This window comes from Blennius ocellaris (genome assembly GCF_963422515.1).
Source record: "Blennius ocellaris genome assembly, chromosome: 24".
NCBI lineage: Eukaryota > Metazoa > Chordata > Actinopteri > Blenniiformes > Blenniidae > Blennius > Blennius ocellaris.
In genome coordinates, this window is record NC_137673.1 from 1351185 (window position 1) to 1365156 (window position 13972).

General features: G+C 46.9%; 2 protein-coding genes across 2 annotated transcripts; both read right to left on the reverse strand.

The window, feature by feature from the left end:
• Nucleotides 1-229: 229 nt before the first annotated feature.
• Nucleotides 230-7690, reverse strand: cbsa (cystathionine beta-synthase a). Its single transcript, XM_080519865.1, has 14 exons — nt 7559-7690; nt 4430-4707; nt 4228-4334; nt 3541-3675; nt 3349-3428; nt 3048-3252; nt 2867-2958; nt 2639-2764; nt 2004-2088; nt 1811-1916; nt 1513-1725; nt 1317-1425; nt 1067-1151; nt 230-950 (listed from the first exon to the last, which is right to left on the reverse strand). The coding sequence occupies exons 2-14, from the start codon at nt 4696-4698 to the stop codon at nt 820-822; spliced, it is 1743 nt and encodes a 580-aa protein (XP_080375991.1). The 5' UTR covers nt 4699-4707; nt 7559-7690; the 3' UTR covers nt 230-819.
• A 1641-nt stretch (nt 7691-9331) lies between these two features.
• Nucleotides 9332-13442, reverse strand: LOC308147626 (splicing factor U2AF 35 kDa subunit-like). The gene is made up of 8 exons (XM_080519890.1): nt 13393-13442; nt 12477-12564; nt 12188-12254; nt 10832-10881; nt 10616-10714; nt 10063-10196; nt 9767-9859; nt 9332-9666 (listed from the first exon to the last, which is right to left on the reverse strand). The coding sequence occupies exons 1-8, from the start codon at nt 13434-13436 to the stop codon at nt 9555-9557; spliced, it is 687 nt and encodes a 228-aa protein (XP_080376016.1). The 5' UTR covers nt 13437-13442; the 3' UTR covers nt 9332-9554.
• Nucleotides 13443-13972: the final 530 nt, after the last annotated feature.

The following is a 13972-nucleotide window of genomic DNA, read 5'->3' on the forward strand; positions in this document are numbered from 1 at the left end:
CATAATGACTGGTGATGTACTTTGTGGCAACTTCGTTGAAAAGGAGCGCGTGACGTTTACTTCGATTCAGCGGTGGAGGAAATGAGTTTGTCTCATTCTGAGTCTTTCAAATAATATTCATATAAACTATGTTTTTTAATTAACATTGAACGTAAGACGTACACACCCACACACTATAATTTCAACTTTTTTTTTTTAAAAGGAAAAAAAAGGGAGTTCAAATCTTTCTTCAAACTTTATTCATCCCCTTGGGGAAAAAAATGCTGCAATACAATATGTTGCCGTCCAGAAACATCGGAGATTAAATAATCCAGACGACATCACAGTGACATCACTGCCACCAGTTTCATCATCCACAAATGCCCTCGCTCCGCGTCCTCTTTGTGCGTCATCCACAAATAAAAAAAGCAGCCAACAATGAGAAACACTACAAGAGAATAATGTGCGTATATACAGAGCAACTCAACGGGTCTAATTCCGACAGACGATTGGTACACAAGGCAGTGGTGATACAGTCAGTCATCGGACACATAAAGCAACACACAGGCGTCAAGTTAAAACGTACAAAAGATTTTCTTTGAGTTCTGAGCATACATTTAATAAGGAATAATCATTTCCTGTAAATAATACAGAAGCCATCATCAAATGGCACAATGCAAAGATTAAAAAAAAAAATGAATCAATCATTTTGAAAATGTAAAATGGAAGGAAGAGTCAATCCAACACTTCAAAAACACCAGAGGCGTTCCGATCACCCGCGTTGCCTTTCTTTCTTATGTAAAAAAATGTACACGTCGCTCCGATTGCCCCGGTCGGCGATCACATCTCGTCGGTGGACTCGGACATGGAGCGCTCCCGCCTCTCCCGGCCCGTCACGAAGTTCAGCAGGTCGACGGCCGTCACCACGCCGAAGACCATCTGCTTGAGGCTGGCGCTGCCGTCCGTCAGGTCTGCAGGGGATGGAGCGAGAGGATTTAAACACAGTGGAATGAATCAGAAAAATAAAGCCCTCCTGTTCAGACATGACGGTTCTCAGAGGAGGAAGAAACAAGATGGCTGCACTCACACTGAATCTGTTCATGCACCACCAGAGCAAAGTGGTCCGTCTCCAAGATGCGAGACAACTTTCCCAAGTTGTCAATCAGTCGGATCTGAGGATGAAGAGAAGAAGAAGTCCAACGTTTAGGACTCAAGAGACGTCCGAAGTACGGAAGGGGGGGGAAATCAACCAGATTCTGAGCAGTTTCACGCAATTGCCACAAGATGGTGCTACACCCTGGCATTACTGTGGGCTTAATTGGGGAGACAGGTCTGACCTGCTTGAACTGCTTGTAGAGCACTTTGCTGACCGGATCGGACAGCTTGATCTTTCCAGCAAGGATGGAGGCCAAGATGTTCCCTAAAGTCACCATGCCCAGGATTAACCTGCGGAGGTGGGGGGGGGGTTTTACAAAAACAGGTAAAGAGGACCGTCTCGACACTTGGACCTCGTTGAACCCCGTCGACGCTCACCCAGCCTCGTCCACCACCGGCGCCTGGTCGAAGCCCTTGTCCTTGAGGATCTGGATGGTCTTCTGGCAGCTGACGGTGGGCAGGACGGTGAGGGGGGCCGACATGTTGAGGCCCTGCAGCTTCAGGTTCCACCACCACGGCTTCTTCACCATGAGGTCTTCCTCCCGGAGGAAGCCCTTCTGGACCATCCACTTGTCATTCAGGAACTTGGACCTTTTTTTGGTACGCGGGAGACAGTCGGGAGACATTCAGACGTCTGTGCCGGCGGCGCTCAACGACCAGAGGTTGGGATTCTCACATGTAGTTGCGAATGGAGTCCGGCAGGATGACCACGCAGCGCTGACCCTCCTTCAGCTCCCTGGCCACGTTGACGGCGGCGGCCATGGCCGTGCCGGAGCTGCCCCCTGTCGCGGGGAACAAAAGTCTTCATCAAAACGCGGCCGGGACTTTTTGGTTCCGACGCAGGCGTAGGGAAGGCGTAGGGAACGTACCACACAGCAGTCCTTCCTCTCTGATCAGCATACGGGACATGTTGAAGGACTCCTCGTCGTTGGACTTGTACCAAGTGTCCACAACCTGGGGACGAGACGATTCAAGTCAATATAGAAAACTGTACCGGTGTTTTGGCGCTCAAGAGCCAGTGGAAACATGGAGGGGGAGAGGGGGGGCATTTTTCAGAAAATACGACATCTCTTGTGAAAACAGAGGCAAACAACCCCGTGGAAGCAGGGATGGGTGGGGAGCAACATTTTGACAATGCTCTGACTTCTGTCTCCATGGAAACCGGGAAAACAGAACTTTATAACCCCTTGACGCCGGAATTGATTTACAATTATATTAAACATATTATGTTAAGACCGTTACTTTGACCACAGAACATAGTGTAGGGCTAAGGGTAAGGCTCAGGGTAGGGATTGTGGTGAGGGTTTTTAGAATTCTTTCCACTCGAACATGATCTCCAACAGTCCTCCAGCTGGATTGAGTTATATCCATGCCCCCCCCCCCTTTATTCATGTTTACAGCGTATTGTTCTCTGCCCATCTGGCTTCATTATGAAAGCGCCAGTGGCAACTACATCCCGTCACGTAAAGCGTGACTTTAAAGCGTGGTTATTTGAAATACTCACCGAGCGGTCGAGCACGGTGGGAATGAAGTCGTACCCGATGCCCTCCACTTCGTACTGCGTCTTATCCGTCTTGTTGATCTCGTCGGGCTCAGCCAGGATGGAGCCCTCGGGGTCCACGCCGACAATCTGCGCACACACACACACATATATGACACAAGGCGGCGGTCACGCGCTTGCCGGCGGCTTCGCCTCATTCACGCGGCGGAACTCAACGCCCAAGAGTCTTACTTTGATGTTTGGGCATCTCTCTTTCAGCTTGCGGGCGATTCCCGTGATCGTCCCGCCCGTCCCCGCGCCGGCCACCAGCATGTCCACTTTACCTGTTCCGAGACGAGTCAGACGGGTTCAAACGTCTAATTTGAAGGGTTTAAAAAAAAAAAAAAAAAAACAGACCAAAAGGTCTTCCCACCGCCGCACTGCTCCAGGATCTCCTCCGCCGTGGTGTCGTAGTGAGCCAGCGGGTTGCTGGGGTTGCGGTACTGGTCCAGGATGTGCGAGTTGGGGATCTCGTTCTTGAGGCGCCACGCCACGCCCACGTGCGACTCGGGCGAGTCGAAGCGGGCGCTGGTGGGCGTGCGGACGATCTCCGCCCCGAGGGCTCTCAGGACGTCCACCTGCAGGGGGGGGGGGGGGGGGGACGGGAGGAGAACAGGGTTTCACGCATTGTCCGCGCAACGCATCGCGACGCGCATGAATGTCGTCATACCGACCTTCTCCATGCTCATCTTCTCGGGCATGACGATGATGCAGCGGTATCCTTTCACCGCCGCGGCCAGCGCCAGGCCGATGCCTACGAAACACGCAGGGCAGGTTTAACGAGGTCAGTTGACAGACTTTTACATGGGTTTTTTTGTTGTGTTGTGTTGTTTCCCCCCCCCAATCAGCCACACGTGATGAATTACCGGTGTTTCCGGACGTGGGCTCGATGATGGTGTCTCCGGGCTTCAGCACGCCGGCTCTCTCGGCGTCCTCCACCATCCGCAGGCTGATCCGGTCCTTCACGCTGCCGCCGGCGTTGAAGAACTCACACTTGGCCACTGCAGAGACAAAGTCCCACGATGAGAACCCGATTCAGACCCCGCTAACGTTTCAACTGAAAAATCATCAGGTTTTTTTTTTTTTTGGTTTCAGGAAAGTTTTGCGTTCGCCGCTGAACACGTACTTCCTTCGCTTGGAGCGTTTTCAAAAAGTTGCACTAATCAGCCTTGAACTACTTTAAATAATCTAAAACCCGGATCCCAACTCGGAATGTTCTGGATGTAAAATGAACACAGGAAGGTTTTTGTGCCGCCTGTTCTCAGTTTGATTGGTTATTTATTCACCTGGAGTCTCTTTTCCCTTGCTTTCAATTCAAACTTTGATATTTGTTATAAATATAAAAAAAATTTTGGGTCCACTTTTGGAAATTTCTCATTTTTTCACCACGGCAGACGTCAGCAGGAGAGGAAAACCACACCACGACTCCTAAATCAACTTTATTAACCTCTCTGAATCAAGCCGGACCGGTTTTACCGGTGAATAAATTGCCGCGGGCCTTTTCGTGTGGCGACTTGTCGTGTCTTGGCCGGAGCGCGTTTTGCACAACTCACATATCTCGCATTTGAGTCCGAAAACTTTGGGGATCTTGTTGATGCGCACCATGGGAGTGTCTCCGATCCGGTCCAGGATGTTCGGCAGGATGGGCGGCGAAACTTTGCTAGGAGGAAGCAAAAAAAATGTGTTTTTTAAATAAATATTATTGCGGCTCAAATGAAAAAAACAAACAAAAACATAATGGCGGCTCCCACTCACTTTGGCGCTTGCGTGTGCGGGGAGTCGGCCTTGGAGGCTCCCAGGCTCCACTTGCAGCGGCTGGGAGCGTCGGGGCGGATCCACTTCCTCTCGGGGGAGGAGCTCTTGGTGGCGATGTGGATGGAGCGCTTGGCGTCCTCCGGCTCCACCGCCGAGCCCAGCTTGTCCACGCCGTTGAGCGGGAACTTGCCGTCGCCGTTGAGGAGCTTGCCGGCGTGCGGGCACGCCGGCGCCTTGATGGGCTCTTTGGTTGAGGGAACCGACGGCATGGTTTCGACCTGGAAACGGGTGCGAAGGAACGTTTTCAAAATGGGCCAAAGAAAAGAAGTTGTAATTTGACACCAGTTTCGTTTGATAAGAGGAAACGCATTCAAACAAAAATCCAAGCTTTTTCCTCAAAACACACAGAAATATGTAGATTCATCCTATTGGGGGGAAACAAGAACTCAAATACTGAACATTTATTAAGCAGACTAGGTGTAACGAAGTTCTTTTTAAAACAACGGGAGGAATTGGAGGCGACGACCGTCACCACCATGTGTGAGCATGTAGAAGGAACTCCCTGCCTCGCGAAAATACCATGCCATTAAAAAGGAACACAAACAAACACCACTCCTTTCTCACATAAACGCCGAGTCACTCAAGGTGACAAAAGGAAACGCTTCGTCATGCTTGGCCAGGAGGCGCAGTGGCACGGAACCAGAGAGAGAAGTGTCCCATTGCATGAGAAAGTCGAGACGAGAAGAGAGAGTGATGAAGGGTTTAGTCGTGATTGAGTCAGTCGGTTGAAAGAAGAAAGCCACCTCATCAGAAGTTCCTGAAAACGGAGCGGTACTTCACACTCTGCCATAACCCAATGACCCACAAAGGACTAATTGATTACCTGCTGCGAAAAAAAAACAAGTTAAACATTATCTCCAGCAGTACACCAAGATTCTATTATCAAGATTAACAGCAGGAAGCGCCTGGCTGATTTCGCAATCGGCTGGATTGACTCATAGGAATTTTACAAGCGCAAACGAGGCCAACGATTTGTTTTTATTGACAGAGTTTATATCCTGGTTCTGGAAAAAAGCCTCCTGGGATGACAGGAAAACTGGAGTTACACCAGCGTCCTAACAGGAGCTCGGGATCCGCAACAACAGATGTCTTGATCCGTCCAAACAGATCTCTAGATCGTCCAAACAAATGACTTGATCCGTCCAAACAAACCTCTAGATCGTCCAGAGGTTTGTTTGGACGATCTAAACAAATGTCTTGACATGTCCAAACAGACCTCTAGATCGTCCAAACAAACGTCTCCATCTATCCAAACATATCTACATCCATCCCAACAAATGTCTGTCCATCTCAACAGATCTCTAGATTGGCCAAACAAATGTCTCGATCCGTCCCAACAGATCTCTCGATCTGATCGGACCGATACCTTTCCAAACGTGTTTTCCGTGCTTATTACCACTTCCAGCAGTTTCCTCCATCAGCTGAACCTGCAGTAATGCTCTGCACACACAGGGGCCAGCTGTTAAAACAGGGCCCCCACTTTGATTATATGGTGAGGCGAGACGGGTGTCCACAGGGCGGACAGGCTGCTTCTCGTTAAGCAAACAGCTCGCCATGGGAAAAAGAAAACGGCACACCAACTGTCTGCTGCACCACTTTGAAACATTTTGACTTCAGTTGGGCCACAATCAGAAAAGATTAGTTTTAAATCTAAACCCGGGATGTTCCCTTCCCAGAACCCCACGTATTTGCCCTTGATGAACATTGCATTTGGTTAAAAGTATGGCAGGACAAGTAGGGGGTCATTGAGGTTGGGCTTGCAGGCTTCATGGAACAATATGATCCCACAGAGCCGAGAGACTTTGAAGATTTACAAGGAGTGCCAGACCGGAGCCAAGAGTCCAATCCTCAAAGATCTCCTGATCAGAATAATGAAAAATCCCCCCCGTTTTTTATCTGCTTAAGTTATTGCATCGGTAATCACCTTCGGTATGTCGGCGCTCTCCAGGAATAATAGCAGGCCTGATCACTGCTTTGCCAGCAACTAACCAAAGTGCGGGGCCATAGTCAGGCACTGAGCCATCACAAATGAAGTGAACAGCAGGAATGCCGACCATAGAAGCACTGTGTTAAAAAAAAAAAAAAAAATGATAATAAAAGGACACTGACACCTGAAAGTTCACCAGGTCACTCTGGGACCTTTAAAACAGATTTAAAAAAACACACCTTCCTCGACATGTAAATACTTTTGGCCCTTAGAGTTCTTGATAGTCATTGTATATAAGATACCTCTATTCTTGTCTAACTGTTTGCACATTTCTTGTCTTTCCTACTCATGAGTGTCCTTCAGAGCTGTAAATTTCTCCACTGTGAGATCAATAAAGGCTTATCTTATCTTATATCACACAAAAGTTTACTTTGAAATACATCCTGCTTTTACTATAAACTTCCCAAAAGTTGTTGGTTGCATTTGGATGAGAAGAGAAGGAATTACTGATAAAGAGGAAAACTGACTTTAGAATTAAAATGATTCGGGAATGAAGACAGGGGGTGAAAATTATAAATAATGAGTTGAGGGTGAAGACAGGAGAGAATACAGAAGAAACGTGTGATTTAACGGTGAGCAGAGGCGAAGGTGTGAACTCTGGACAGAATAAAGTGGTTAAATAAAAAGAAAAATGTGAACTATAATGGTTAACAAAGACTGGGGGAGAATAAATAGGACGAAAATGTGAAATTAAATGGTTAATATCGGCTGAACTGTGAGCTATGGCGAGAAGAAAGAAAGAAAAAACGTGAATTATGAATTGAATAGAGGCTGGGAGAGAAGAAAGAAAGAAAAATGTGAATTATGAAGGTGAATAGAGGCTGAAGGACAGTAAATAAAGAAAACATTTGAATTATTACATGTGAATAGAGGCTGGCAGTGAATAAATCAGAAGAAAAATGGAGAATAAAGGCCGAAACTTGAGATCTGAGGAGGATAAAGAGGCGAAAAGGAGAAAACTGAATTGTAACGATTTGGCTCCGCTGCGCAGTATTGCATCAGCAACGCGTCTTCAACGTCTGGCACGCACGTGCGTGCGCTCGCGGCGCGTCCCCCGCGCGGTTCGCGTGGTTTGCACTCACCTGGAGACTTCCCACCTGCAGAAATGTGAAGTCGGGGTGTAAATCTCGGCTTTTGTCTCCGGGGTTTGCGGGCGAGCCGAAGACAGGCGGCGGCGGAATGAGCCGAAGGGGACCGCGGGCACGCCGCTTATCGTCGGCGCGCACGTGGCCGCGGCGGGGTGGACCGCGCTCCCATTGGCTGCCGCGGGGGCGTCTGTTTGGCCGGCTCGGCCAATGGGAGCGCGGGACGCAGCGCGGAGCCATCTGTTTACCTTTTATTGACCCGACACGCAGGCGCAAGCGCCCTGACGCACGTGACACGGCGCAGAAACCCAACCTGGGAGGTAAAGTAACCTGTCAGGAGTCCAAACCGCGGGACGTTTTGTCCACGTTACACCTTTTAATCGCCGTCATTGCACTTTTTTAATTTTCTTTATTTATTTATTTATACAGTTTCGCTTCATTTCACCACGTTTCACACCCAGAAACGTAAACAAACCCATTTAAACAAGTAAAAAAACAAAGAAAACTTCTGTATTAAACATAATTGATGATATATTTTCACAAATTTTCACTACAATTCTGTATAAGTTTGCAGATACAGTTGTAAAGTTTGATTCTTCAATAGGAAAAACTCACCCGGAACACGTGAACTCCATTAATAATCTTCAAAAAGTGCAGACAAGGCAAAAAAGACAAGGTCATGAATATCTTCTCAAGTCTGATTATGTCTCCAAACTTCATTTTTGTCCAAAATAAAAGCACATTACATTCAGAAACATTAACAACTGAGTTAATAAGTAAAAAGAAAACAATTTTTAAACTTTCCTTTCACTTCAACATAATATTATGATGTTTTGTAACATTTGTTCCCTCTTCCACAAGAAATCTGTATTTTTTGTTTGTTTACTTAAATGCCATTTAAAACTTCATATTCTCGCCTTGTCCCATGCAGGAAACCTGACCTCAATTAAGAACCATAAAAAGAAACAAGCAAACAAGACTATAAACTAAGACTATAATTGTCTTATCAATCCCATTTCTGCTCTTTTATAACCTTTGTTTGTCTATAAAAGCAAAACATGAGAACATTATGTAAAGTCTTCTATATTTATGGGGGAATTATTAGTCCGATCACCTTCAATCCAAAGTGAAAAACAACATTGACTCATCTGCTTTCTCTTTGGAAACACTGAAATGTTTGTTTTTTACTGTATAAATAATTGATTTTACAATGTTTGCTTCACTGTCAATAACTTAAAAACAACAAAGGACAGGCTCAGGATGATCCAGCAGCTCTTATTGTTGCATCATTCACCCTTTTAAAAAGAAAAACACCTTTTATTACCTTCAAATTATGAAATATGGCTGATTTTGCTCGATTTTATAATAAATACTCAGTAACTTCCAAAAAGTTGCATTTTTCTTGTTTCCAGTCGGAAAGTTTTCCTTCAAAATGTTATTTTCCCACATTGTTTTGGAAGGGAGTCTTCCTAAAGTTTCGTTTCCATGGAGACAAAGTCATTGTCATCTGAGTTTACGCAGTTATACCATTTTCAAAAAGTTAAATGAACAGCGGCTCCAATCAAACATCTTGCTCGTGTAAACAAACACCCAAGACACGGCGCAAGTTTTTAGTTTTCACTTGAAAGTTCTGCTCTCAGGTCTTGTCTGCAACTCTTTAGGACAAATATTTTTAAAAATCAGAAATGACGCTCGACCCTCCGGGCTGAACCTCGAATCGGCTCATATAAATCCGTTCTCCAAAGTGGGAAAGGAGAGAGAGGAACCAGCTGCAGTTACAAATCTGTTTTTATTGAGAAAGCGACAAGCTCATTTTTAAAAAAAAGGGAATAAAAGAAAAAAACAAAACACAATTTCCAAGATTTCACCAAAAAAAAAACAAAAAAACAAACAAACGAGAGAGAGAAAAGAACGGTCGTCACTGCTGGGGCTGAGAACAGTGTGTGAGGAGGAGGAGGAGGAGTGGGGGTGGGGTGGGGGGGGGGGGCTTCTTTCAGAACCTTCCGGAGCGCTCTCGATCCCTCGACCTCTGCGGCCTCTCGCGTTCCCGCCGCCGGTCCCTGGAGCGCGAGCGTCGTTCCCGGGAGCGCGAGCGGGAGCGGTGCCTGACGGGGGGGCAGGAAAGAAAAAGCGAAGCCGGTTATCACTTGGTTGGTCGGTCGGTTTTGGTTTCCCCCTGGTCGAAGCGGGGAGTGGGGTCCTCACCTTTTCCGGCGGCGGCCGTACAGCTCCCGCCGCAGCTCCCTGGAGATTGGCTTCAGGTGCATGAAGTTGCAGAAGCCGCCGCGGGTGCACTCGCTGTGGGAGAGACGGCAGCGTGAAAACGTGGCGGCCGCGCCACGAGGGACAGCTAATCTTTATCTGCTGGGCTTCGTATCGCCGGCAGACAAACAAGCGTGGAACGCCATAAACCCGGAGTGTGTGTGTGTGTGTGTGTGTGTGTGGTGGTGGTGGTGGTGGGGGGGGGGGGGGGGGGTTTACGGCGGCTCGGCTGAACTCACCCCATCTCATACTGGCGGCAGCAGGCTTCCCTGAAGTCGGTGACGGGGGACAGCTCGGCGTGGATCGGCTGGCCGTTGAACCAGCGGTTGTTCAGGTCCATGACGGCTTTCTCCGCGTCCTCCTCGCGGCGAAACTGCGGGAAAAACCAGGACGAACACGTCAAGTACTCCTTGACGACTTCCAATTTCAACAAGACCACTGCAGCTAATGGAACCGGGCAGCTGCTTTTTTTTTAGTGCCCCGTTTCCACGACAACGCTTCAAGACATTGTCCACATACCGAGTTTCCGCGGAGACGATTTATAAAGTTTTCCTTGAAAACCCTGTCGCATAAACGGGGCTAAAAAAATGTAAATCCAGGTGCAGATGATCATCGGGCACTTTATTACGTTTAAAGGACGGATAGACTGCTATTCTGTTGTAGGCCTCGTTCACGGGCAACATTTTGAAAACACTTAATTAAAAAAAAAAAAAAGTCTTTTTAAACTGAGCCTCTTTTGGGAAAGCGCTCGGATTGGAACCCCCCCCCCCCTTGTAGAGCGACTGAACCAACCTTAACGTAAACATTGCCGACGAGGTGGTCACCTAAGTTGTCACACACGTTCATCTCCTCCACCTCGCCGTACTTCTCCTCCATCTCCGTGAACACCTCCTGTTGGGGGGGAGATGGGGGGGATGGGGAGTGGGGGGGGACAAGGCACAGGCGGCTTCAGACGCCGGGCGGTCGCCACAACGGAGCAGCAGAGAGGAGCGGCAAAGAGTCACTGACCTCGAAGAACTCGTCGTAGTGCTCCTGCATTTCTACGTCACTGACGGCACCTGGAAAACGACAGCGGTCAGAAACAACGCCGCGCCACAAAGAAGAACGACTGATGGGAAACTGGCCGCTGAGTCGGTGTCAGGAACTCTGCAGGACCTCAACAGTTGGGGTTTTCGTGTGACGGCAGTGAGTTCACGTATTAAGAATGACCCATTTTTCATTATTGTCGAAAACACACACGTCTTCAAAAGGTTTGTCAAAACCTGAAGTCTTTCAGGTCCCATTTACACGGGGATTCTCAAGGATAATTGTCGGAGGTTTTCTTGCGTGACGCAACAGCAGTTTACACTGAAAACGCTACTTTTCGGGGTAAAAAAAAAAAAAAAGGCCCAACTGGTCATGGGAACAAGGAAAGCGCAACTTTTTAAACAAACGCTTCGACCCTGTTTCCCCTGGAAATGCACATAATACTCCCTCTAAATGAATGTCCCAGTGGACAGGGCAAAAAAAACCAAACTCAACTTCTGGAAACAGCCCCCTCTCCGTGGAAACGAGGGGAAATGCTACTTTTTTATTTTTTTTTTATAGGAAACCTCACATTTTTCCCCCTCAAAAATACAACTTTTCTGAATTGTCCTTCCGTGAAAACGCTGCTATTGGTCATACGCACTGCAGCCGTAGTAAACAGCTCTTCTGCACGTGCTCAGTAGCATGTCATGACTCCACATTCTCCTGGGAGTTGGCGCTTTTATTTTGACAGTCACCGTGATAATAACAATCCGACTTGGTCCACTAGAACCTCTGGGAACTGATCCTTCACATTTACAGCGTATTGATCGTTACAAAAATAACCAACGGCGCCATCTCGTCGTTTTCAGTGTTTCTGCTGTTTCCGTGAAAATACACATTATTGTCAACATGTTGCCTCGTATACGCGCAACTTTTCTGAAATAAAACACTATAACTATGCGTTTTGTTTCTTTTTTAAACGTTGAAATGGGATATTCACAGGAAAAAGAAAACAAAAGGCAGTTTATTGACAGATATGGCGGTGAAATAATGTTAAAAACAAGTGAGACAATCCTATAAAATCAGTGCCATCGTCCTTCATGGTCAAGTTCTGTTGTCACGTCTTTCATTGTCATTTCAAATTCGCCCAGTGCATAAAATCTGACTTGAACCTTCAACAACGAACTGTTTGGTTCATTGTTGAAGGTTTGCGTTGGCATGTGTGTCTCTTGACCTTGCAAGAAGGTTGTTTATTCCGTGAAGTTGATTAAATGGAACGTCTTAAATGTGTGAGTTCGGGATTCGAAGAGTCTCTGGAGCTTGAGTCCCGTTTCTCCGGGAGGTTCTGGGACTTACAGCGGGAAGCGTCGGCCGTCTGAGCGCTGTTCTGGGGATTACGGTAGATGTTCTGAATCAGGATGGTCTGCAGAAAACAGTTAAAACACAGTTAAACTTGGTCTCTGATCCGCTGGAGACATGAGGCGAGTGGAACAGACCCCCCCCCCCTTCCCATGGGAATCCAGAGAGTCTGTGCGTTTGTCCACATCCAGCCGCTGATAAGTGGTGCGAGTCCCGATAAGCCCACGGCAACCAAAGTCTGATAGTTCAAGAGTCAGAGTCACGACTGCGAGACGCTCTCACTCACCTGACTGAAGGTTGGCTTGTTGTGCAATCTCGAGCATCGATCTCCATGTCTGCATGCTCCGATTTTAAAGTAGAAGGAACAATTGACCCTGGAATAGAAACAATGGACACATTTTATTCACAGCCTCCACCTCCGGGTCTGGTTTTACAGAAGGTCTCCACCTCTGAAGATGCACTTTTAACTTTTAAATAATTTAAGGACCACGGTAGATCTGCACTGAGTGATTAAAAATAGATTATCTCTCTTAGATTTGTGACAAACTAAGCCTTCAGATATAAAACTTCCAACAGTATTTAATCCCAGTATTTGTAACCAAAACATCAGTTTGTATTTCCATCTACGACTTAATGTTTGCTCGAAAAGCCACTTTGTTGAATAAAAAATTTAATAATCCCAGAGATGCTTTAATATTACCAATTAGCTTCATGCTACATTCACGAGCAGCCCAGCTCTGCGAAATAACCGACTCTGTAATCCCACAGATTATTATTCAATATGCCCCATCACTCTGTTCAAACAGATGCATCGTTGTATGTTTTATTTATGGGGCAGCATGTTGGAGAAAACTGTAAGCTAATGGTTAGCGTCGCTCCATGAGTTCCATTCAAATGCGTTAGCCTCTCGTTCGAATCGCGTTAGCTTCACGTGCAGTTCTCGTTAGCTTCACGTTAGCCTCTTGTTCACTTCTCATTGGAATCTCGTTAGCCTCTCGTTCACTTCCCGTTAGCCCCTCGTTCACTTCTCGTTAGCTTCCCGTTAGCTCCCTCGCGCTAACGTCGGATCAACTGTGAGCCCCAGCACGTCTGCGGAGACCAAATCGAGCCCGACCAGCAGCAAATGCTCCCCGCTGCACATACGCAGCATCTGAAGACCCCCCGGAGGATTAAAGTAAAGTCAAATATGAAATAAAACTCACTTGTCTTTCTCTGTGCCGAAAATGGACGCCAGGTACTCCGCCATTTTCTTCTTCTGCTTCTTCTCCAAGAATTTTTGGCGGTTTGGTCTTCACAGCGCTGCCATCCCCACACAGCGCCAATATTTCCAACACTGCGGCGGGGTACGGTACTGCAGGCTCCAATATAAACGTACGGATATCTTTTTTTTTTTTTTTACCTGTTGAATAAAAGAAAAGAAAAAAAAAAACACCCTTTCAATTTCAAATTAAAAGGTCATTATGGCACTATTTTACAAGCCAGTTTAAGCTGCGGGGTCCCACGACAACATGTGGCTTCCCGCTCTTGCGCTGCATAAACAAATTGCTTTATATCAATAGATAACATTCTTATCGAGTGACATTGAAATCAACTCAAGTTTCGTCTCTCAGTAGTCGTGCTAATGTTTCGGCCTGTTTTTTATTCTTTCTTCCACCCCCACCTGCCAATCCAGAATACAGTTAAAACCAACACACACACGCAACATACAAAAACCTTTGTTTTTTTTTCTTTGACTCGTAACCATTTTGTCAAAAGGTTTTGGGTGTTTTCCTCCGCTGAGTC